This window comes from Dreissena polymorpha, chromosome 11, assembly GCF_020536995.1.
Source record: "Dreissena polymorpha isolate Duluth1 chromosome 11, UMN_Dpol_1.0, whole genome shotgun sequence".
In the NCBI taxonomy this organism is placed as follows: domain Eukaryota; kingdom Metazoa; phylum Mollusca; class Bivalvia; order Myida; family Dreissenidae; genus Dreissena; species Dreissena polymorpha.
Window position 1 is genome coordinate 32,500,148 of NC_068365.1, and position 24,488 is coordinate 32,524,635.

Sequence of the window (24,488 nt, forward strand, 5' to 3'; positions counted from 1 at the left end):
AGCCGAGTTCAGGAACATAAAAATCATAACTAAATACCACCATTTCTTTGTTTCCAAAGATAATTTCGGTGTTTTTCCTTTTAAGGAGTATGCTGACTCTACCAAGGAGTGTTTTGATGCTTTGAAGTGTGCAAAAAATAAGAATGCCATGCCTCCACTTAAGACCATTCCAGGGCTCCCTTTAGCAAGACAGTGGCATGTGTATGATCACATTTCGAATAAATGTTGTATAGGGAGTTGTGTGCAGTAAAGTAGTATTACGTGTATATTTGCATGTATTGTTGATTTGCCTGCAATGAATGGTTAATTCTGTCAATGTTGCATTATGATGTCTTTATTATGTTAATTTGCATGCATTTCAAGTATAGCCCATGTTGTGTAATTTTTGTTTTTAAAAAAATATTTAAAAACCTGGTTCATGTTTGGAAATAATCAAACAGTGATACATTGCATCGTTTCTAATTTGTTAGATTATTTAATAACCAGTACATTGTTAGAACCTCTTCTTTATATGAATAAGTTATTCATTTGGTTCACTTATATAACTATGTAATTTGATTACATATATTTGGAGATAATAGTATTAATGTTATTTAAACTGAAATAAAGTAATACACATTGACTTTGCAATGATGTTTTTTCCATTTGTCATGTATCAATGTAAGTACAGGGTACAATTTCAATGTTACTATTGTTGAACCAGCCTTTATTTGAAGGCAAATTTTTATATTGTACAATGTTAAAAACAAATGGTCACCATGACGACCAGTTTTTTGCTTTAAATTATTGAAAGCTTTCAGTGGACTGGGTGTATGGATTTTGTGTATTGACATGTACTTTGTATGCGAAATGATTTTATATAACAGTATTTCACATTAAGTACTTACAGTTTACAATAATTAGTTTTGAAATGTCAATAATAAAAACAACTCAGTTCATTTGTTTACTTTTATGCATTTCACATATATTATCAATTTTGTACACATTTCCTATAATTATTCATCAAGATTAATGTTACAAATTTTAAGTTATATATCTTTGTCTAAACAAAATTAATTTGGGGATAAAATACCAACATTCAAATAATGGTAACCATGGAAACCATTTTAAATTTAAAAAAAAGATGCTTTTAACAAACAATGTGTTTATATTCAAACATGTGTTTTTATGAAAACTTGTTTAAACTAGTTTACTTGTGTATACTGTTACTTGAATAATGCTTAAAATGATTAGTATGTGAGCAATAAAAACAAACTCATTTTAGACTTTTGCACTTTATTTATTTCATACACTGTGTTCACGAAAAAGGCTGTATAATGAAAAATACTAGGAATTTTTGCACAAAATTTCATATTTTGATTCCCCAAACTCAACTCTACCAGAAAATGATGATATCTCAATATGTCATTTTTTTACCAAATGGGTCAAAATTGCTTTTGCAGCCACTCACACACACACACACACACATATATATATTCTTTCCTAAATTCATATAAATCGTCGTTTGATAAGATTTGTTCATTTTAAGTGACTTAGTTATTCTTTTCCCACTTAAAAATTTATAATCAAGCATACATTAAGTACATATTAATGATCCTTATCAAAACTAATTTGATGACGTGGAACGTGTTAACAAGCTATTTCTGTTCAGTAAATGACATAGGTGTCTACCTCAAATTTCCAGTATCAATATCAGACGAAATATCGTTAGGACAAATGTTCTGACCAAGTTTTATGTAGATTGACTTACATTTGACTGCTAGAGAGTTAAGAAAGCTTTAGTATGGACAATCAATGAAAAATGTCCTACCCCTTTGCAGCAATATATTTGAAATATTGTTTAAAAGTCCAGAGCAATATATGTATCCCGGAAAAAGCAACTTTTTGGTAAAACCCACTAATCTGCTGGTACAAATAAACATGCCCTATTTATAATCCTTTCAAAATCACACACCGTATCAACCGTTGTAATTAAAGGTAAGCTATCATTGGTTGATTTAATGGACCAGCGTTGTTTGTACCGGGATGATTAGTGGGTTTTTATAAACTCGTGTTTTTCCGGGATAGATCTATTGTCAAGCTTTGATGCGAAATCATCAAAACAAATGAACTGAGCAAGTATATAAAAGATTTGTGAACTAATTGCGACTTCTAGAATGTTAAGATACGGTATTTTGATATGCCATAATAACCTAGTTTTTTATTTCAAGTGCCAATCATTCAAACTCTGCCGAGAATCTTTTGCGACAAATGTTTTTCGATTAACCACAATCATTGTTTAACCCAAGCTCTAATTAGAGCAAAAGTTCTTACCAAGTTTAATCAAGAGTGGACAAACATGTGACTTCTAGAGCGTTAAGAAGCTTTATTTGTATATGACATATAGTTAGTTATAGTTAAGAGTTATAATCTTAATACGATTTCTACATATTCATATTAGGAAAACTGTTTCGCCACTGACGGTCATGTTTTTTGACGAAACAAAACCATTTTCTAATTCGTATGAGCTATCATAAGAGGAAATGTTCTGGCCAAGTTTCATCGAGGTTGGACCAACATTCGGACTTTTAGAGATTTAGCAAGTTTTCACTTTAGCTATAAAAAGAAAACTGACCGGACCCTCTTGCGCCCATGTTTTTGAGGAACCGGAACCATTTGCACAAACAGCCGAGACATCATAAGAGTACATGTTCTAACATGTTAGAATAGAGCTTACAGATGTTTCTCAACATATAATTTATAAAAACTGATTTAACTAATGATATGGCTTTTAAATGTATCGACATATGTTGTTTGTCAGACTTAATGATCGAAATTACATTTGAGTGTTCCTGAAATATCATAATCAGACAATTACATCTTTGTAACATATGTTGCTATTGTACCATACGGCACAGTTGACTCAGTGACTATTTTGGTATATCACATTTCAAATCAATTAAAACAACATTATGTTACACTAATTACCGGTATTTCAAATTGATGAAAAATCTTCTTCCATTAAATACCCATAAGCAATAATGTTTGCAACATGCTATGATAAAACGCGATTTTACGTGGACAATCGGCATGCCATTATGTTATAATATAATTTGTTAAGGCCAACCTTCTGTGAATATTGATGAGGATACGCATAGGTTTTTGTATTAATCATTGGCACAAAATATGTCATTTTAGATGTAATGGAATCAATATAGATGTGCCTCTACAACTTTGTCGCTACAAAATTCATGTTTGTGCAATAGGAAAATAAGAAAATGCACATAAAATGACTTGGTGAAGAATTAAGTAAAAGGGATGACTTTCGGGTGGTCCAGTCGTTCAATAGATTTGTTTACAGAACAATATAATCAAATTAAAAGAGAACACACGCTCTTTAACTTCGAGGACGATTGAACCTTTACCCATTGCATCTTGCTGCATCAAATCATAACCGTGGTTATCACAGGACTTTGTGTCTTATTGCGCATTAAAAACCTGAATCAGGTGAATTTATTTGGAAAAGGGTTGCATTTGATTTTATTAAAACACCAAGCTTAAAGACAGTATGAGCTAATTCATTGTTTGTCTTTTAAATCTACAGTTTATGACAGCATCTTACTTTTATCTACAAATGGTAATGGTTAAAATATATGGTACTGTTTTTTTCACCAAAAAAATCAAACCCGCGTTTGCATAGCTATCTTTTTTTGACATAAAGTGTAATTAAGATCCGTTCTTTGTGATTTTTTATGTTTTGTGTTATGTGCTTATTTATTGGGTTTAACAATAAACACAGTGTTCAGTTGAGCGTCGCCGTGGTAAAAATGCACTTAATGTATCAGCGTAAAGTGTCGTCCCAGATGCAGTCTGTTTTTGTCGTTGAAAGGAAGTCTCTGCTTGCCGAAAATTCATTTACAAATGTAAGGCAGAAAGTGTCTTCCCTGATAAGCCTGTGCGGACACTTTAAAGTATTTTACGCAGATGCATTAAACCAAATTTTACCTGAGCGATGCTCGTTTGCATTTTTTCAGATTATAGTTAGCTATAAATGAAGTTTCAGTTTGAGTTGTACAATTGTATATACATGTACTCCATTTGTGTTGTTTGGGCAAGCTGTTAGATTAATTTGAAATCGATCTTATACAACTCTTTGAAATAGATTGATCGGGTTGAAATGTTTTATGGAACATATCGTTTTGCGAAATGACGTTTACTTTGTGACTAAGTAACACATGCTACACGTTGATCATGCGATAGTGTTGAATTATGGTTAATATACAGTATATTGGTGTTATGTGAATAGTTCTTTAATTACCATGTCGACTTGTTTTGTTGTAAATCAGATACGCCTTACCGTTTGTATGTGTAACCATATTTAAATCTTGTCTAAGTGCATGGTAAAACATAGAACAATGACTTTGAACAGTCATATGACATATGTATTCGGCTTAACTAAGCAGCCCTAATTAAATGGATGTTAATTAAATGAAACATTGTAGACATAGTTTCTTCTTTTTTTTTCAAATGAACATAACATACAAACGAAATGCTTTCGGGAATCAAAATTAATTGTCTTAAATTTTCTCCATGCGATACCTTATGGATGCCTTTTACTTTGTTTAATGTTTAATTTAGGATCATGTTTAACCTCGTTTAGAAATGTACTAATTGGTGATGATAGTATCGACAAAGACTAAGACTATTGGAGTAGTTTCTATCAAATATTATTTTTGTCAAATAAATTGATTATTCGAATCTGATATGCTTTTGCTATAGCATGTTGTCCATTTTGAATTTTTCAGTAAGACAGTAACAGAAATAATTTGACAATACAATATTATTTAATGTGAAAATGATGTGTCTGCCTTTATATTTCATCTATGGTTTCATCAGTTTTTTTTTCACTCAATTTCAAACTCAAATCAGTCTAATAAGACCAATCGCAGACTTATGCGAAATACTTTAACTGGACAGATTACTATTGTAACTGAACAGAAGATCATTTCTAGTCATATTCTGGAACCTGTAATTATAAAACCGTGAAAAAATTGCAACCGAGCGAAAAGTAGCGTATAATACCGTCCGACACGCATCACATTGTATCGAAGACTGTATCTCAGAGATATAACGAGTGGCAAACTGTTGCATTTATGGTTGATTGCAAAGTAAAGTGTTTAGTATGGTGAAATGTATAATGTATAATGTTATGGTGAAGAGTAGTGTGTTGTAGAGTAGTGCGTTGTATAGTCGTGTGGTGTAGAGTAGTGTGGTGTAGATTAGTGTGGTGTAGAGTAGTGTGGTGTAGAGTAGTGTGGTGTAGAGTAGTGTGGTGTAGAGAAGTGTGGTGTAGAGTAGTGTGGTGTAGAGTAGTGTGGTGTATAGTAGTGTGGTGTAGAGTAGTGTTGTTTATAGTAGTGTGGTGTAGAGTAGTGTGGTGTAGAGTAGTGTGGTGTAGAGTAGTGTGGTGTATAGTAGTGTGGTGCAGAGTAGTGTGGTGTAGAGTGGCAGGATGTAGAGTGTTTTGGTTTACAGTGAAATGGCGACGAGTGTTGTGGTGCATAATTGTGTGGTTTGTGTATTATTATGTGGTGTGATGTAGATTGGTGTAGTGTAGAGTGTTGTGGTGTGGTGTAGAGTGGTTTGGTGTAAATTAGTGTGGTGTAGAGCGATGTGGCGTATAGTTGGGTGGTGTACTATGGTGTGGTGTACTGTGGTGTGGTGTTGAGAGGTCTGGTGTAGAGAAATGTTGTGGAGAGTGGAGTTTTGTAGAGTTGTTTGGTGAAGAGTGGTGCGGTGTGGAGTGGTGTGGTGTAGGGCGGTGTTGTGTAGAGTGATGTAGTGTAGAATAGTGTTGTATAGAGTCGGGAGGTGTTGTGTAAAGTAGTGTTGCCTAGAATGGTGCGGTGTAGAGTGGAGTGATGTAGAGTGGAGTGGTGTAGAGTGGAATGGTGTATAGTGGTGCAGTGTAAATGGTGCGGTGTATAGTGGTGTGGTTTAGAGTGGTGCAGTGTAGAGTGGTGTTGTGTAAACTGGCGTGGTGTCGAGTAGTGTTGTGTAGAGTGGTGCGATATAGAGTGGTGTAGTGTGGAAAGGTGTAGTGTAGAGTGGTGTGTTGTAGACTGGTATAGTGTAGAGTGGTGTTGTGTAGCGTGGTATTGTGTGAAAAGTGTTGTAGTGTAGAGTGATGTAGTGTAGAGAGATGTAGTGTAGAGTGGTGTGGTTTAGAATGTTGTTGTGTAGAGTGGTGTTGTGAATAATGGGAACGAAGAGAGTTGTTGTGAAGAGTGATGTGGTGTAGAGTGGTGTTGTGAAGAGTGAATGGCGTAGAGTGGTGTAGTGTAGACTGGTATGGAGTAGAATTATGTAATAGAGAGTGGAGTGGTGTAGTGTAGAGCGGAGTAAGGTAGAGTGATGTGGGGTTTATTGGTTGTTGTAGAATGTATTGTAGTTAAGTGTTGTGCTGTGGTGTAGAGTGGTGTGGTGTATAGTGGTGTGGTGATGTGAAGAGTAGTGCGGTGTAGAGTGGTGTGGTGTAGAGTTGTATGATGTAGAGTGATGTGGTGTAGAGTACTGTGGTGTATAATGGTGGTTGATTGGTGTAAAAGTGAATTGTGTAATGTAATGTGGTGTAGAGTGGTGTGGTGTATAGTGGTGCAGTTTAGATTGGTGTTGTGCATAGTGGTGAGGTGTAGAGTAGTGAAGTGTAGAGTGTAGTGTTGTGGTGTAGAGTTGTATGGTGTATAGTGATATGGTGTAGAGTGATATGGTGTAGAGTGGTGTGGTGAAGAATAGTGTGTGTAGAGTAGTGTGGTGTGGAGTGCTGCAGCGTTGAGTTGTGTGGTGAGGTGTAGAGTGGTGTGTTTTGGAGTGATGTGGTATAGAGTTGTGCAGTGTAGAGTGGTGCAGTGTAGAAAAGTGTGGTGTAGAGTGGTGTAGTGTAGATTGTTCTGGTGGCAATTGGAGTTATGTGGTGGAAACTTGTATGGTATAAAGTGGTGTGGTGTATAGTGGTGTGGTGTAGAGTGGTGTGATGTATAAAGATGTATAGTGGTGTGGGCTAGAGTGGGGTGGTGTGATTTTGACAGTTTTGATGTAGATGATTGGTGTATTCTTTTCAGGTTTACGTTCGTTTCTTGTCAAATTTAATTCTACCATAGTCTGGTATAATCTAGTGCATTGATGTCAAGTGCTTTCCAGTGCAGTCCAGTGCAATCTGTTGCAGTCCAGTGCAGCCAAGTCCAGTATAGTGTAACAGAGTGTAGTGCAGTGTATAACAGACTAAAATAGTAAAGTTAAGTCAAGTCTAGTCTAGTGTTATTTTGTGTAGTTCTGTCCAGATAAGCATTGTGTAGTCTAGTGTAAGTGTTGTATCGAGACAATACCGTTAGATGCGATCTTCACTTGCATTATGTGTAAATGTGGTATCGAAACAATAAGGTAAGGTGGGGTCCTCAATTGCATTATGCGTAAATGTGGTATCGAGACAATAAGGTAAGGTGTGGTCGTCACTTGCATTATATGTAAATGTTGTATCGAGACAATTAGGTAAGGCGTGGTTTTCACTTCCATTATGTGTAAATGTGGTATCGAAACAACAATGTAAGGTGTGATCTTCACTTGCATTATGTGTAAATGTGGTATCGAAACAATAAGGTAAGGTGTGGCCTTCACTTGCATTATGTGTAAATGTGGTATCGAGACAATAACGTAAGGTGTGGTCGGCACTTGCATTATATGTAAATGTTTTATCGAGACAATTAGAAAAGGCGTGGTCTTCACTTTCATTATGTGTAAATGTGGTATCGAAACAATAAGGTAAGGTGTGGTCTCCACTTGCATTATGTGTAAATGTGGTATCGAGACAATAAGGTAAGGTGTGGTCTTCACTTTTATTATGTGTAAATGTGGTATCGAAACAACAAAGTAAGGTGTGGTCTTCACTTGCATTATGTGTAAATGTGGTATCGAGACAATATGGTAAAGTGTGGTATTCACTTACATTATATGTAAATGTTGTATCAAAACAACAAGGTAAGGTGTGGTCTTCACTTGCATTATGTGTAAATGTGGTCTCAAAACAACAAGGTCAGGTGTGGTCTTCACTTGCATTATGTGTAAATGTGGTATCGAAACAATAAGGTTAGGTGTGGTCTTCTCTTGTATTTTGTGTAAATGTGGTATCGAAACAACAAGGTAAGGTGTGGTCATCACTTGCATACTGTGTAAATGTGGTATCGAAACAATAAGGTAAGGTGTGGTCATTACTTGCATTTTGTGTAAATGTGGTATCGAAACAATAAGGTAAGGTGTGGTCTTCACTTGCATGATGTTTAAATATGGTATCGAGACAATATGGTAAAGTGTGGTATTCACTTGCATTATGAGTAAATGTGGTATCGAAACAACAAGGTAAGGTGTGGTCTTCATTTCCATTATGTGTAAATGTGGTATCGAAACAATAAGATAAGGTGTGGTCTTCACTTGCATTATGTGTAAATATGGCATCGAAACAATCAGGTAATGTGTGGTCTTCACTTGCATTATGTGTAGATGTGGTATCGAGACAATATGGTAAAATGTGGTATTCACTTGCATAATGTGTAAATGTGGTATCGAAACAATAAGGTAAGGTGTGGTCTTCACTTGCATTATTTGTAAATGTGGTATCGAAAAAACAAGGTAATGTGTGGTCGTCACTTGCATTATGTGTAAATGTGGTATCGAAACAATAAGGTAAGGTGTGGTATTCACTTGCATTATGTGTAAATATGGTATCGAGACAATATGGTACAGTGTGCTATTCACTTGCATTATATGTAAATGATGTATCGAAACAATAAGGTAAGGTGTGGTCTTCACTTGCATTATGTGCAAATGTGGTATCGAAACAATAAGGTAAGGTGTGGTTTTCAATTGCATTATATGTAAATGTTGTATCGAGACAATAGGTAAGGTGTGGTCTTCACTTGCATTATGTGTAAATATGGTATCGTGACAATATGGTAAAGTGTGGTCTTCACTTGCATTATGTGTAAATGTGGTATCGAGACAATACGGTAAGGTGTCGTCTTCACTTGCATTATGTGTAAATGTGGTATCGAGACAATACGGTAAGGTGTGGTCTGCATTTGCATGATTTTTAAATGTGGTATCGAAACAGTAAGGTAAAGTGTAGTCTTCACTTGCATAACGTGTAAATGTGGTATCGAAACGAAACGTTAAGGTGAGGTCTTTACGCGCATTGTGTATAAGTGTGGTTTCCATATAATATGGGAGGGTTAGATCTATGCATTGTGTTTAAGTGTGATATCGAGACGATAATGTTGAATGTGATCTTAACTGTTTATTACCCTACTGGTTATCATACTGGTCATCATAGTGGTCATCACTCTGGTCATCTTACTGGTCATCAATAAGTTCATATCCTTTTACATCAACCTGGTCATCACTCTGGTCATCAGTCTGATCATCACGCTGGTCATTACTATGACAATCAACCTGGTTATCATACTGGTAATTATAATGGTTATTTTCAGGTCATCATACTGGTCATTATCCGGGTTCGCATACTGATCATAATACTTGCCTGTAGTACGGTTGTTTCACTCTGGTCTTCATACTGAGCATCAAACTGGTTATAAATATTGTCATCAATATGCTCATCACTCATCATAGTGGTACACTAGTTAGAATACTGGCCATCATTCTTCTCATTATACCGATAATCATACTGGTCATCAAACTGGTAAGAATAATGGTCTTCACTTTGGCCAATATCTTTCGGGTCATCATACTGGTTATCATACTTGTCATTTATTTTGCCACGATATAGGTCATCATGTTGGTCATCACAATTGGCATCATACTGGTCATCATAAAGGTCAACACTATCGTCATCAACATGGTCACCACTCTGGTCATCACTGTGCTCCTTACTCTGGTCATCTCACTGGCCATCATTCAGGCCATTATTCTGGTCATCATATTGGTCATCGTACTGGTCATCATCATACTGGCCATCGTACTGGTCATCACATTGGTCATCGTACTGGTCATCATAGTGGTCATCATGTTGGTCATCGAACTGGTCACCACGATGGCCATCGTACTGGTCATCATATTGGTCATTATCATATTGGTCATCATACTGGTCATCATCATACTGGTCATCGTACTGGTCACTATACTGGACATCATACTGGTCATCACGATGGCCATCATACTGTTCATCATTATATTGTTCATCGTACTGGTCATCACGATGGCCATCGTACTGGTCATCACGATGGCCATCGTACTGGTCATCATATTGGTCATCGTACTGGTAATCACGATGGCCATCGTACTGGTAATCATATTGGTCATCGTACTGTTCATCACGATGGCCATCGTACTGGTCATCATTATACCGGTTATTGTACTGGTCATCATACTTGTCATCATACTGGCCATCGTACTGGTCATCGTACTGGTAATCGTACTGGTCGTCATAATGGTACTCATACTGGACATCATAATGGTCATCGTACTGGTCATCATATAGGAATCATACTGGACATCATAATGGTCATCGTACTGGTCATCATACTGGTCATCGTAGTGGTCGTCATACTGGTCATCATACTGGTCATCGTACTGGTAATCATTCTGGTCATTATACTGGTTATCGTACTGGTCATCGTACTGGTCATCATATTTGTCATCGTATTGGACGTCATACTGGTCATCATACTGGTCATCGTACTGGACATCATGCTGGTCATGATACTGGTCACCTATACTCTATATCGTACCACATGATACACTGCTTTGCATTCAGTTGCATCGCAGTCTGTTCAGGTTGTATGCTATTTGCTGCTCATCAGTATCTTAAGGTTTGAAATAAAGCCTTTAAAACTCGAGTCTAGTTAAGAAGATTTTAAAGTTATTAATTAGATTTTCTAAACGACTACAAAAGCCCCAAAGTGCGTGTATAAGAGTAAAGGGTTGAGCATGCAATAAGAATAGACTTAAATATGGTTACACATAACAACATGTGATTCGTTTGTGATTCCAAGAAAAACTTGTCGAGATGGCCATTAAGGAGATATTAGCAAACTCGTTATGAATCATAACTTAAAACAGTCGCAGTTCAATATGGGACCCTGAATGCATTAGTAATAAAATAAATGAAAACTTGCTTCTATAAACGAACTGTAACATGTGTTACTTGATCACCTTACGCAAAACGATATGTCATATAAAACGTTTCAAACCTATCATTTAATTCCAAGCGTTATATAAAATCGATTTTAAATAAGCACACCAGCTTGCCAGCTTGCCAAATCAACAACATCAAAATACAATCCTAGTTCTAGGAAAACTGGGTATAATGCATGTGCGTACAGTGTCATCCCAGATTAGCCTGTGCAGTTCACACAGGCTAATCAGGGACGACATTTTACGCTTTTATGACATTTTTCTTTTAAATGAAGTCTCTTCTTAGCAACAAAAATCCAATTTAGGCGGAAAGTGTCGTCCCTAATTAGCCTGCGTGGACTGTACAGGCTATTCTGGGACGATACTTCACGCACATGCTTTATGCCCAGTTTTCTCAGAACGCGACTCAAATAATAAGCGCTTAACACCAAAACAAAACATCACCGAGAACGGAGCTTAATACAATGTTATGTCAAATCAACTGATTCCTATACATGGGTTTGTTGTAATTTAGCAAAACGGTACAATATGTGGCAAACATTTGTCAGGAGCAATCGCCGCCATATTGGATTTTGATAATTTTCTTTCGAAAATAAAATGAATTATTGTAAAGTAAAATCTTCTTTTCGCCGTCGTAATGTGTTACAATTCGCATACTGCCTCAAATTGAATCGAGGCATATGGTGATATTTTTACTTGTTTTTCAGTTTGTGTGTGGATTTTTTAAGACTATTTTGCGTACCAGAACAAATACATTTATAACACTACGCATGGTTACATTCGTTAGATTTTAAGCGCTTTTAAGACTGAATTAAAATTATTGTTAAGGTTATTAGATATATTTAAATGTCACGTTGAAAAAAATCAAATGGGATAAATAGAATACTAGGATTAGCGTTGCATACAGAGAAGTTTATGTTGCTCGGCTCGAACACCGAAAGCGCTAGCCAAGGCTCGCGCTCCCGGCGTTCTAAACCTCGCAACATAATCTTCTCTGTATTCAACGCTAACCTAGTATTCTCTATATATACGTCAGATAGGCAATCTCAACATTTATATAAATATTTTCGGCCTATAGCTCTAATATCGGTAGACTTTTATAAATCTGAACTAAATTTGGATCAAAAATACATGACTTAAAGTTGACAGCTTTGCAAAAAAATCTCCGACAATTCATTTGTGTCAATGCCTGTTTATTATCGTTCTGTTTGGTAATATATGCAAAATGTAAACATAAATTTGCAAAACCCAATCCAAGCCTTCTTCTTATGTGTATTTGCAAAGCTATCACGCAGTTCTCATCTGCTGAAGCCCCAAGCCTAAAAGGAATATAATCAGCCAGATTTCACTAAATTATAACATTTAAAAGTAGGTCGTACTTTCCATATGAGAGTAAAACGCCGATTGAGAGAAATCGGCAGGTTTTTTTTTTAGAAAAAGGGGAAGACGCTGGACGCTGGGTAAAAGGGGAAAATAGAGACATATTTGGGGAAAAAATAAGAAATAATGGTTTATTTCAATGTCTATAACTAATCTACAGAGGCACGTCTCTGTCACTATTATTGTGAGTTTCAAGTCTACTACAGGGATTGTCCCCAAATACAGCACCAGTTGTGGCATATGAAATGTTTGGGCCATTACTGGATCCAAAAAGCTCGCAATATTTACGCATAAACCCATGTTTAGTTTGACTGTGATATAGCCATGGGTATCGGAATTCGTATACTTGAGAATTAAAACAACGACTATCACGTTTTGGTTGCGTTTCGTCCGGTTTAGAAAATAAAGTTTCAGGGGTAGATCTTATTATGGGAAATGTTTTCAACTGTTTTTCTGTACTGGGGCCGGGGGCGGTGTCAATTTTGATTTTTCAGTTTCCTTATTAATGGGTAGACTATCTAGTTCTGCTACAGTATTGGAAGGGGAAAGTGCGACAGCTGCTGATTGTCTACTTTCACTTTCACAATGTTCGATGTCGATTACCTCCGAATCTTGCTGGGTTTCAACGGTTTTTGATGAATCATTCTTAAAAAATGTGTAGATTGGTTAAATATTTGCCGAGTCCGAACGTTTTATTTTTTTCGTGTATGAACGCCAATTGTGAGACATTTTTTTTCTGTTTTCACGTTAACATTTAGGCTCTTTTATAACCCGGATGAAAATTCGACTGGTTTCCGGTAATTAATTGACGAAATACCCTACTCGCGCAAGACCGGAATCCAGTGAAATAGTCAGGTGATTATTGCGGTCAGTTGCCCGGATAACATTTCCATATTGATTTAATTGTTATATTTAGAATCACCGGGGTTTCCAGTTTTGTGTGTTCGTCGGGAGAGAGAGAGCGAGATCGTGGTACAAATTGAATAAGTGTCGACTGACCCAAAATAAAAATATCTTTGGGGAAAATTGAGGGGAAATTGTATTTTTTGGGGGGAAAAATTCTGGTAGGGGAAGACGCCGAATATCGGCGTCACTTTCTTAGTAAAAAAAGAAAACTGATCGAGATGATCGTTTTGAATGCCCATGGTAATATATTTGATACCATACCATCGATTGTTTAGTTGTTAAAATGATGCATGGAATGGACCATAATGTGCGCCTCCAAAAATATTAACATTCAACATGTACTGTCTCCAAACATTTAATTTCAGATTTGACTGAGCAAACTAAATTGTATTGTATCGTACTTTGTAACTCTCGTCTTCGAAAAAAAAGTGTTATTATACCTGTTTGATATTAAAAATCATAAAACAATATCTTAATTTTAAGTTATGGGGTCATAACTGCGGTCGCCATAGTAAATCTTGGTGGTCTTAGACAGTTTCCTCCATTTTCGTCTTAAGGGAAAGGTTCAACTGGCCTGGAGAGTGCAGCCACCCATTTGAACTTGCTTGCTAGAAATCCTTTCATTTCTTGCAGCGTAAACCTACATGTTTATTTTTATATTTAATTATATCTATTACGTGTTAGAAAAGGGCTTAAATATTCGTCTAAATGTACCATTGGTTGTAATCTGAAGCCATTATTACTTAAATACTTGATAATGGCACATCCGTTGTATTACCAAACCACTATATTTACTAAAGCAATAGTGTGTACATCAAACTAACTAGTTTTGGACGAATATTATCAATATTAACTTCAAAATTGTACACTTTACCGTCTAAATATTTTGACAATAAGCAAATATGCATGTCAAACAAGAGCATATAACAGTCAAAACTGGTTTGAATATTGGGCTGTGTTGAGTTACGAATACGGACGTTTATGCAAAGAACATTACTATGTTGTTTTCAATCATTATAAGTAAGGCGTAAACAATATTTTAAGAGTCGCATTTTCCTAATATTTTATTGCGAATTACATAAGTTCTTACAAGAGCTGTGTTTGTCAAACAATATGCCCTCTACTGCGCCGCTGTGAAGCTATATATTTGAATTTTGACTTTGAAAGATGACCTTGACCTTTCACCACTCAAAATGTGCAGCTTCATGAGCTACACATGCATGTCAAATATCAAGTTGCCATCTCAATATTGCAAAAGTTATAACCACGCTTAAAGTTTTGGGACAGACAGACACATTCAATGACAAACATACATACAGACATGCCTAAATCAATATACCCCGATCATTCGATCCGTGGGCATAAAAACAGCCTTAAGCTTTACTATTATAAGACTGCGTGATTGAATGTTTTTATAAATGGTGATTCGGTAACACAAATCAATGGAGTTTTTTTTACGGACGATGTATACAAAATATTTCGGCATTTGTAACTTAGGAGAGCTAAGAGCACAGCAATTAACCCGTGTTTGAATATATTGATTGCAAACCGGGTTGAAGTGTCTTACTGCAATTTGAAATTTATATAAACCGTTTTGCAATGAAAAAGTTTTGCAAAAAAAATAATTACGGATCGTAGTGTCTAATTGCACTTTGACCCTTGTCTAATAACCCGTTTGTAATAAACGCGTTTTTCCAATAAAGTCATCACATATGTTTCTAAAGTTAATGTGATATAACAAGAAAAAATGGGTATACAAAGAGATATTTCAACTAATTCAATACCAAAATGAAGAAAACCAGAAATGCAATAATTGTATAGCAAAACGGGTTTGATGGACATTTTTATAACAGCCCGTTTTGCATTAAACCCATCTTGCAATACGTTTATTGCAAAACGGGTTGGGGTGTCGAATTAATATTTGAAATTTTTATAACAACTCGTTACTCAAGCAATTATCACTTTCAATGTCTTTCCGATACCCACATCGATCTAGAATAACAGCGATGTTCAGGCCAATAACTTCATGGTGATTCCTCTTTAAACAGTTAATACAACACTTGCTTTGAATAGAAGTTGAGTATATCCTGTTTCACTGTCGCTTGTTTGCAAACCGCATTTATATAGGACCTTAAAGTATATTGTTGTAAGTGAAAAACAGTTTTAAATCTATATTGGGAACGAACGATACGACAATAACGGACATTCGCAGTGTGTTGATATCTGTTTCTACTTCCATTTGTGCCAAAAAAAACAACATTTGATATTTGGTAAAAGATCATGTCGATGCACCGTCGTGGACTACACTTAGTCATTAGAAATAACTGCGATAACTTTTTGTTGGACATTTACCTCTATTGATCTCTCACCGGTTCCTTTGTCGGCATGTCTCTCTTTAGCCTAATCGTAAAAATAAACCGTTTGTGTAATTGGTGTGATATTTACTTGTCATCATATATGCTAATCGACTTTTTTCTAAATAAAAGATTAAAAAATAACAAGAGAATTTTAAACAAATATAATGTCATATGTATTACTTAATCATATTTGGGAACGGAACTTTATATTTTCTCCTTTGCCTCACACAATTCTTGTTCAACATGCTCAGGCGATTTAAGATTTTTTTGCAGAGAAGACACGAACTAGTTTCTCCTTGTAACGCACTTTTGGGAATAGCTGTTGCAAATATTATATTATAACTTTATTTTTCATTATTCAATATCCCTTTAAGGTAGCAGAACGATACATTTTACAGCGAATTAATAAATTACTATTTACAAAGCAAACAATCATGCACAACATGTTTAAGTGTAACCTCTTTCGTTTATGCAACATCGGAATTATGTTTTCCATAGAAAAGCAATTTGCTGATTGGGTTGGTTAATTGATTGTTGTTTGGGTTGGTTTCTTGATTGTTGGTTGGGTCGGTTTCTTGAGTGTTGATTGGGTTTTCAATCTTTGATCCAAAGTCAAGGTTTGCTACCTGGAACACATGGCTTTGTTTGATATCATAAGTGACTTGATACGTTTTATAAAAAATAATTTGCGAGTATCCAAATAAATTAACTTCAGCAAATTCTTCAACGAGTTTCATGCTTTATTTCTACCTGATTGAGAACATTCACCTTAAAAATTAAGCGTATACTTAAAGTTATCGAGTGATATTATTATGTAAGTTGAGCGTGATTCATTATACAGTTAAGCTATGTTTACTAAAATTAAATAATATGTTGTCTTTGTGTTGCCTGGTGTTATAAAGTCGCATCACCTATTTATCCCAATTAACATCGTGCCGTCAATATTGGGTTTCGGGTTCACTGGACTACTTCCAATTGTTTGTACTTGCTCTAAGTGTTGGGTATGAAAACAAACTGACTTTTGAAACTGTTTATTTCATCGTTTAAACATATTTGTATACAGTTTTTAAAAAATGCAGCTATGCAAGCACGGCACGTCACCTTTTGCGACTGCACCATGTCAATTTAACAGTGGATCCTCATTTGGAACAACGAAGCCAGTTATAATGTAGGATCAGCAATTGCATATATCAACACAATTAATACAGACCCTTGTTCAGCCGGTCCCAAATAGATGTTGTCCCTACCTTCGACAAACATGCTTGAATTTTATGTCTTTGAAATTTAAAACGCGCGTGATACAACAACGTGACGATATTAGTCATTCTGCCTGTTAAACATACACAGGTGCGATGAAAACAAAGTAAACATATTAATATATGTCATTAATTTGCAATACATTTAATGGCACAGTAACATTTCTAAAAACTATATTATGCAAGTTTCAGTATAATGTATGCATGGTTTTCTATTTCGGTGATATTTTTTTATACGGTTTAGGGCGAATTAAACTTAAAGTGTTAAATATTCAAACTGAAGCAAATTGGTTTTGTAGCATGGCAGGCGCTTTGCACATCATAAAAATAGTGAACGCATCTTAAACTGTAAATGTCACATCTGAAATAAAATAACCACTTAATAACAAGCTTTATTTTAAGATGTAGCTCTCTATTAATTTTTACTAAACGAATACTCTTCGTTATTGAAATACATCGCCTTAAACTCAACCGCTTACATGAAATGAAACAGAAACATCCATAATGACACTATATTCATTTTGGAAATATTTATTGTTCACTCTCAGTAGAAAGGTACAAGAAAAGACTCTCCGGATAAGTCTATATTAACACTTATAAACGTGCAAAAACAATTAAAACTGGAAATAGCGCGGTAGCGGCCGACACGTATCCCCACGCCGCTTGTTTGACCCAAGGGTCGCCACAGAGTCGGTAATGGGGCCATGCTTAGTTGAGATTAGCCGTATTGTCATAAGAAATATTCATTATCAATTTGAAGTAAATCGGTGTAGAAATGAAGAAGTTGATTTAAAATAACCTAAAACAATGAGTGAAAATCTCTGACCCGGCCCCACCCTAATCAAATTTCCAAATAGTGCACTGTCGCATATATGCTCATAGCTACCATGTGTGTAAGTTTGAAAGTTCTAGTGCTAATAGTGTAGGAGGAGATAGTGACCAGGTCGGACGGACGGACTGACAGACGGCGGAGATAACCGCATAACCCCACACTATCTCCGAAAAGCGTTGGGATAACTAGCTAAGACAATGTTTTATTAGGTTTAGAATACCTAAGCAATTGCAAAATAAAAATTGAACACTTTGTCTCTTTTTTATGATAAACTTATTGAACTGATAATATATTTAAACTCAACTTGTTCGGAAATTTTCTCTGTACAGATATTTGAACATCGTGTCCTTCTTATTTTACAGACAATCCGTTATTTGATATTTTTAGCGATACGAATGCAGAAAATTTATTGACTATATAAATTGTATAATTTATGATATGTGTTTTATTGGTGCCTAAAGAAAATGTGTACATGACAAGCTACGCATATTATAAATTGGTAAGGCCGACAACGAGGATTACGTAAAGTCCATACAAGCATCACTGTGTTGGACATCGGCATTGAATGCAATTTTAACAATGCTCTGCGGTGCTAAATACGACCCCAGCAGCCGATTGTATAAACAGTTTATCCACAGAGAATCATTTTAGGCCTAACTCTTTTCGGACGAACCGATGGACTTTCGAATGAAGCTCCATATATTTGTTTTCGGAATTGTCGAGTTGTCGTCACACTTAAGTGTTTGTATAAATATCGTTGTGTTTAAAAATAAGTAATATTAAGCAAACAACTCTTTTATATGAGCTATTTGCGTGTTTAAATAAGGATTTTAGTCCGTAAAATATACTAGTCAGGCCTGTCAGGCTTGAAAAGCCTGACTTGTATATTTTGCAGCTTGAATCCTGACTTGAATATTTTACAGCTTGAATTCTGACTTGTATATTTTACAGCTGGAATCCTGACTTGTATATTTTACAGCTTGAATCCTGACTTGTATATTTTACAGCTTGAATCCTGACTTGTATATTTTACGGCCTGAAATCCACATTTAAACAAGAAAATAGCTCATATAAAAAAGAAGTTATAATGTGCTAAACATTTCCGACTGTAAATCTTATTTAACTAGGAAAGCTTTATTACAATGTAATTGGTCACAATCAGGCCTAAAAAGGCTTAAGTCGAAGTTAATTCCATACAGGGGTGTATACAATGCTCTATATGTAATTAGAATCAGGCAATAAAGCCATAAAAAATACAAGTCAATCTTAGAATGGACTACATTTTCCCTACTTTTCATTTTTGTCAACACATATAACTTTGCTTTAATAAAATAGGCGAACCAGACATGAAATGATACACACTGTGTGTTTCTTTTGCACTTTCTCGTTGGTGCAAGAGCTGTTTATTTTTTTATTATTATCTGGCTTTTTGCTGTTACAATATGCAAGTCAAAATTCTTATGTGCCAAACATTTCTTACTGTGCATCTTTAAAAAAAATATATGTAGTTTACTTATGAAGTTATTGTTTATAACCAGTAAAAAAATATGTAGTTTACTTATGAAGTTATTGTTTATAACCAGTCACTAAAATGAAGAATCTTTCTTGCATACTTATGGTTAAGAAAATAGTGAATTTCTTGTTCCAATGTGGATTTATTGGTGTAAAATATGATTTTTGGGCTTGACATTTTTACTGTTCATCTAATTTAACCATACAGCTTTCTTATATAGTTATTTTTTATAAAACAGAAACTAAAATGCTAAAATCAATGTTGTTTGCATAATTTTGCATAGAAAAGTAATGTTTTGGTCAAAATGTGAATTTGGCCCTAAAATATGCCAGACAGTATTTTGTTTGTTCTAAATTTTTCAATTGTTCATCTTTTTATAAGAATTGCGTTTTATAATGCTTTTAATTACAAACTGACATGCACATGTTAAATGAAAGTATTGCCTACTTTGGGTTCGTTTTTTTGCGGTTTAAAATGTGGATTGTCGGTGGTTACATATTCAAGTCACCATCCTCATGTGCTTAATTTCCTAACTGGTCATCTTATTCAGCAACTTTAGCTTACTTTTAATATTATTGTTTATACACAGGCACTTGAATGTTCAAAGCAATATATCTTGTAAACGTTCGGTAAGAAAATAAGTTTTTTTAAGTGGGGATTTAAGGCTGAGAAACGTACAAGTCAATATTTTTATGTGCTTAATTTTCTAACTGGGCGTCTTGTACAACAAATATAGCTAACTTATGTACATAATACCAGAATGTCCCTTTTATGCTAAACGATTCGCAGTCTTTTTGTCCGAAACTAATATATTTTTTGCTAAAATGAGCATTTTTTCTGTAAATTATACAAGTAATATGTTATGTGCTGATTTGTTTCTAACTAGTCACCATATTCAACAAAAATAGCTTGCTTATTATATTATTGTTTTTACACAGACAAGCTAAGTCTACAAGCAACGTTTCTTGTATACGTTTAGGTAGAAAGCTGTAATATCCTAATTATAATGTAGATTACATGTAGCGAACATAAAATTCGGAAGCATGAATTCGTATGTGCTTGATTTTCCAACTGTTAATCTTGTGTAACAAATATAGCTTAATTATAAGGTTATTATTTACAAACAGGTATGCCGAATAGTTTTCTTACTTTGGTTTGGAAAATATCAAGTTATTTTCTTGTTCAAATGTGGATTCATGACCATAACATACGCACGTCAATAAATTAGTAACAAGTCATATGTGCTAGATTCACTTACTGTTTATTTACTTTCTAACTTTTCATCTTGTCACTAATTATATTTAAGTTATAAAATTATTATTTACAAAAAGGCATTTACATGCTTAAAACAATGTTTGTTGCATACTTATTGTAAAAAAGAATCATTATATTGTAGAATGTGCATTAATGGCTGTAAAATATGCTTTACAATATTCTCATGACATATGAACATGTATATGCTAAATTTTGTAATAGTTCGTCTTGTTCAACACATATAGCGTTCCAATTATATTATTGGTTCCAAATAGACATGCAAATTCTAAAATCGATGTCCCCTGCATACTTTACTTTTGGTTAGAAAATAGTTAATTTTTTGTTAAAGTGGGGATTCGAGGCGGTAAAATTTGCAAATAAATGTTCTTATGAATATGTGCTTAATATACCAACTGTTCATATTGTTCAGCAAAAAAAACTTACCTTCATGGTTATTGGTCACATACAGGCATGCAGAATACTACGTTAATTAACATTTGTAGTATAATTCTGAGTTGTCATATAATTTTGTGACCGGGAAATAGTTTTGAAAGAAAGTTGCGTACTATCGATAGCTGCTAAATAAATCCAAGGTAAACTTAACATTTTGAAACTTTGCATGACTTAAAAGAGATTAAGTTGAAGGAAGGTGCTTTTCCCATGGGGAAAGTGGCCTTTATAAGGCCTCTGCTACTAAAGACGGAAAAAGCCCTGATCAGTATCTGGAAACGTTTGTTTCAACAGCAATTTGCATACCAGTTTACAATAAATGAATTTTTAACTGAAACATTGCTTTGTTTTAACTAATGTTTGGTTGTAATATTTTTCTTTAGAATACTGCGAGTGTTTTGTTAGTGTTCAGCGATGTATTGCTTAGTTCCCATTTTATTTTAAAAAGCATTATGTCAATAAATTTGAGTCGATGACGAGATGTTTTTGTCCAATGAGTCCCAGTCCGTTCCTGCTATTTTTTTAAGTCCACAGGACCGAATGTCTTGTGCACTATTATTACTGAGGGGAATGTCTGTATTGTTATGTATTGTCTGGAATGAAAAAGGAGGTGAACGTCGAATTTTGTTTGGTTTGTTATCAAAGTCTATTTTGTCCTGTTCCAGTTACCAGTGCGCAGACTCTAACGTCTCCCTTCAAGAGCGCCCAGACCAGAACGTCCAAAATGAGCTCGGTTGACCCGTACACTGACCCTTCAACCGCGGAAATAATGCCCATGACAACAGGTTTTCATGTGTTTCCATTTTTATCGCTGTTAACATTAACTGGGTTGATGTTGCAGGATTACTTAGTAGGCATAATTAACTATATGTAATAAGTAGAATACTGACTTAGGATGGGAGCATTATAAGATAATATATCCAATGGTTGTATCCAATGCTGAGCGTGGATATTGGTGGAGCATGAGGGCTGGGCATGATGGTGGTGCATAAGGGTGGTGTATGTGGGTAAACCTAGAGGGTTGTTTATGTGGTTTGAGAATGAGGGTGGCTTATGTGGGTGGAAGATGAGGTCGGGGTTTATGATTGAGGTGTGATTGTGGAGCCTTTAGGGGGAGGGGGTGTGGTTGAGCATGATGTTGGGTTATGTGAGTTGAGCATAAGGGTGGGCATGTGGGTGGAGCATGAGGTTCGTGTTTGTGTGTATACCATGAGGGTAAGTTATGTAGATGGACCGTGAAAGTGGGGTTTGAGGATGGAACATGAAGGTGGGTTATGTGTGTGGATTATTAGGGAAGTGTATGTAGGTGGGGCATGATAGTGAGTTGTGGAGGTAGATCAAGAGAGTAGTGTATACGGGCTAGGTATGTGAGTGAAGCATGGGTTGGGTAATGTGAGTGGCTAATGAGGGTGGGGTATGTGGATTTAACATGAGGGTGGGTTGTGGGTTGAGCATGAGTGAAGTGTATGTAGGTTAGGTATGTGGGTGGAGCATAAAGTTGGGTTATGTGGATAGAGCTTGAGGGCATTGCATGCAGGTTATTATGCGGTTGGGACATGAGGATGGGTGTGGGGCATATGGGTGGTGCATTGGGCTGAGCATGAGAGTGGGGTATCTGGGTGGGCTAGGTGGGTGAAAAATAATGGTAGTATATGTAGGTGCAGCACGAGGAGGTGGTATGTGGGTGGAACATGATGGTAGTGTCTGTGAGTGGAGCAGGAGGTCGAGGTATAGGGGTTGAGCATGATTGAAGTGTATGTGGGTGTAACATGATGATCAGCTATGTGGCGGCGCAGTTAAGATAAGATTAAAATAACCAATGGCAAAATGAATTTAAATTTAGAATGAAAGCAAATCCATACATTGTAATGTTTACTTGTTTTATACGCAGCCATGCTCATGTAGTGTGTCCCGTCGTCTCTATTGGTTTGTTATGAGGGGCCTTTGTAAAAATTTATGCGTGCTGATATGCTAAGTTAAAGCTTGAGAAAAAAAGAGAGTTTACATTATGATTATTACATCTTTTTGAAAGCATGTCAAGTATCGACAAATCTTAAAGCATTTAATGTAGGTGTTGGTCAGAGCAAATACCTGTCGACTTCAAGGTTTAATGATAATTAAATGAATATTTAGACAGGAACCAGCTTGATGCGTAGTGTCGGGCCTGACAAGAATGTATTTACTTTTTGAGCCGAAACGATACTATTACACAGTTTTGAAAGACTGATTATATCATGATGTTCAAAAAGATATTCAGTCATTACAAACGGCAAGGATGTCCTTTGGAATTGAAAAAATATGTTGGTTTTTCCTGTTGGCTATGGGGCGACAAATATATTTTAAAGGTCCTATAAAGGTGACAAATCAAATTATTATGCATATAAACTGGTCTAATTTTTACCGGATTTCAGTTACTTTTGCATTAAAATGCTAATAACACAGTTTAGGTGCAAAGTTGTCAAGAATTATGGAAGATATACCCTTTTTATAATTGGAAGAAATGTTTACAACTTTGTAACTAACGTGGTGTAGCCTCAAAGCGGTGACGTATGCTAAAAATAGCCGAAAGAAAATTCAATTTTAATTCTATTTTAAACAACTTTCTACCAGAAAAAATTTACATATTAGATCACTAATAACAATTTAACCATTTAGAAGAGACCTACTTTATGAGTGATACCGGAAACCGTTGAAAATCAACGATATATTTTTGGTGACCTGAGTCACTTTCACTTTTACTTTCCAAAGTAAACAGCGATGTAAATAAGCTGATTGTTTGTAAACACAATTGACTTGTAGGACACTTTATTTTGAGCTCAAAACAAGTTATATTTCTCATGTTTGTATGGTAATGTCCTATATATATATATATCTTTGTTTCACGGCAATAACTGTTTTGAGCTTTGAGGTTCCCAATTCGTTATAGCCTGAGCCTGTGTCATTACCACATTAAAAGAAGTTCTATGATGCGGTCAAATCTAACGGCTGTTAAATCTGCTCACTAAATCAAATATCGTTATTATAAGATAATACAACGAACGTGAATCCGTCCAAAAGTGTGAATGACTTACATTTTGAACAATGCACTTTACTATTTTTGGTTTATTTTTTCAGTGCCCATTGTTGATTCTGCTATTTTGTTATTGTTTTAATAACGATAGTTGAGATCTTGCTTAATTTCTTTGCAACATACACTTAACTACAATGTTCAATCCGGTTTTCTTCTTTTATATTCCTTTTTTTTTGCTGAATTTCGTCTTGAAGTGGGCGGGTATAGTTTTCACTGAAGTCCATTTTTATCAGTGTTGATACACATACTTTTCTGTCACTCGGTGTATATGACCTGCAAACTTCTTTTG

General features: G+C 35.3%; 1 protein-coding gene and 1 long non-coding RNA gene across 3 annotated transcripts in view; one reads left to right on the plus strand and one right to left on the minus strand.

The window, feature by feature from the left end:
• LOC127851214 (uncharacterized) overlaps positions 1-1,263 on the plus strand; it is a 7,685-nt gene extending 6,422 nt beyond the window's left edge. The window contains exon 2 of one of the 2 annotated variants that reach the window (XR_008035697.1): positions 1-1,263. This exon is cut by the window's left edge and continues 240 nt beyond it. This is a non-coding gene — a long non-coding RNA (uncharacterized LOC127851214). The other variant, XR_008035698.1, reaches the window with a different exon arrangement.
• A 4,245-nt stretch (positions 1,264-5,508) lies between these two features.
• On the minus strand, positions 5,509-21,129 carry LOC127849737 (protein PFC0760c-like). The gene is made up of 5 exons (XM_052382487.1): positions 21,124-21,129; positions 10,540-10,764; positions 9,933-10,486; positions 9,386-9,466; positions 5,509-5,872 (listed from the first exon to the last, which is right to left on the minus strand). Exons 1-5 carry the CDS (start codon positions 21,127-21,129, stop codon positions 5,509-5,511), a joined length of 1,230 nt encoding a protein of 409 aa, XP_052238447.1.
• Between the last annotated feature and the right edge of the window lie 3,359 nt (positions 21,130-24,488).

Coding starts and splice junctions, on each gene's coding strand:
- LOC127849737 (XM_052382487.1), bottom strand. Junction 10,487..10,539: donor AGTACGATGACCATTATGAT/GTCCAGTATGAT, acceptor TATGATGTCCAG/TATGAGTACCATTATGACGA. Junction 9,467..9,932: donor AATGGCCTGAATGATGGCCA/GTGAGATGACCA, acceptor TGATTGTCATAG/TAATGACCAGCGTGATGATC.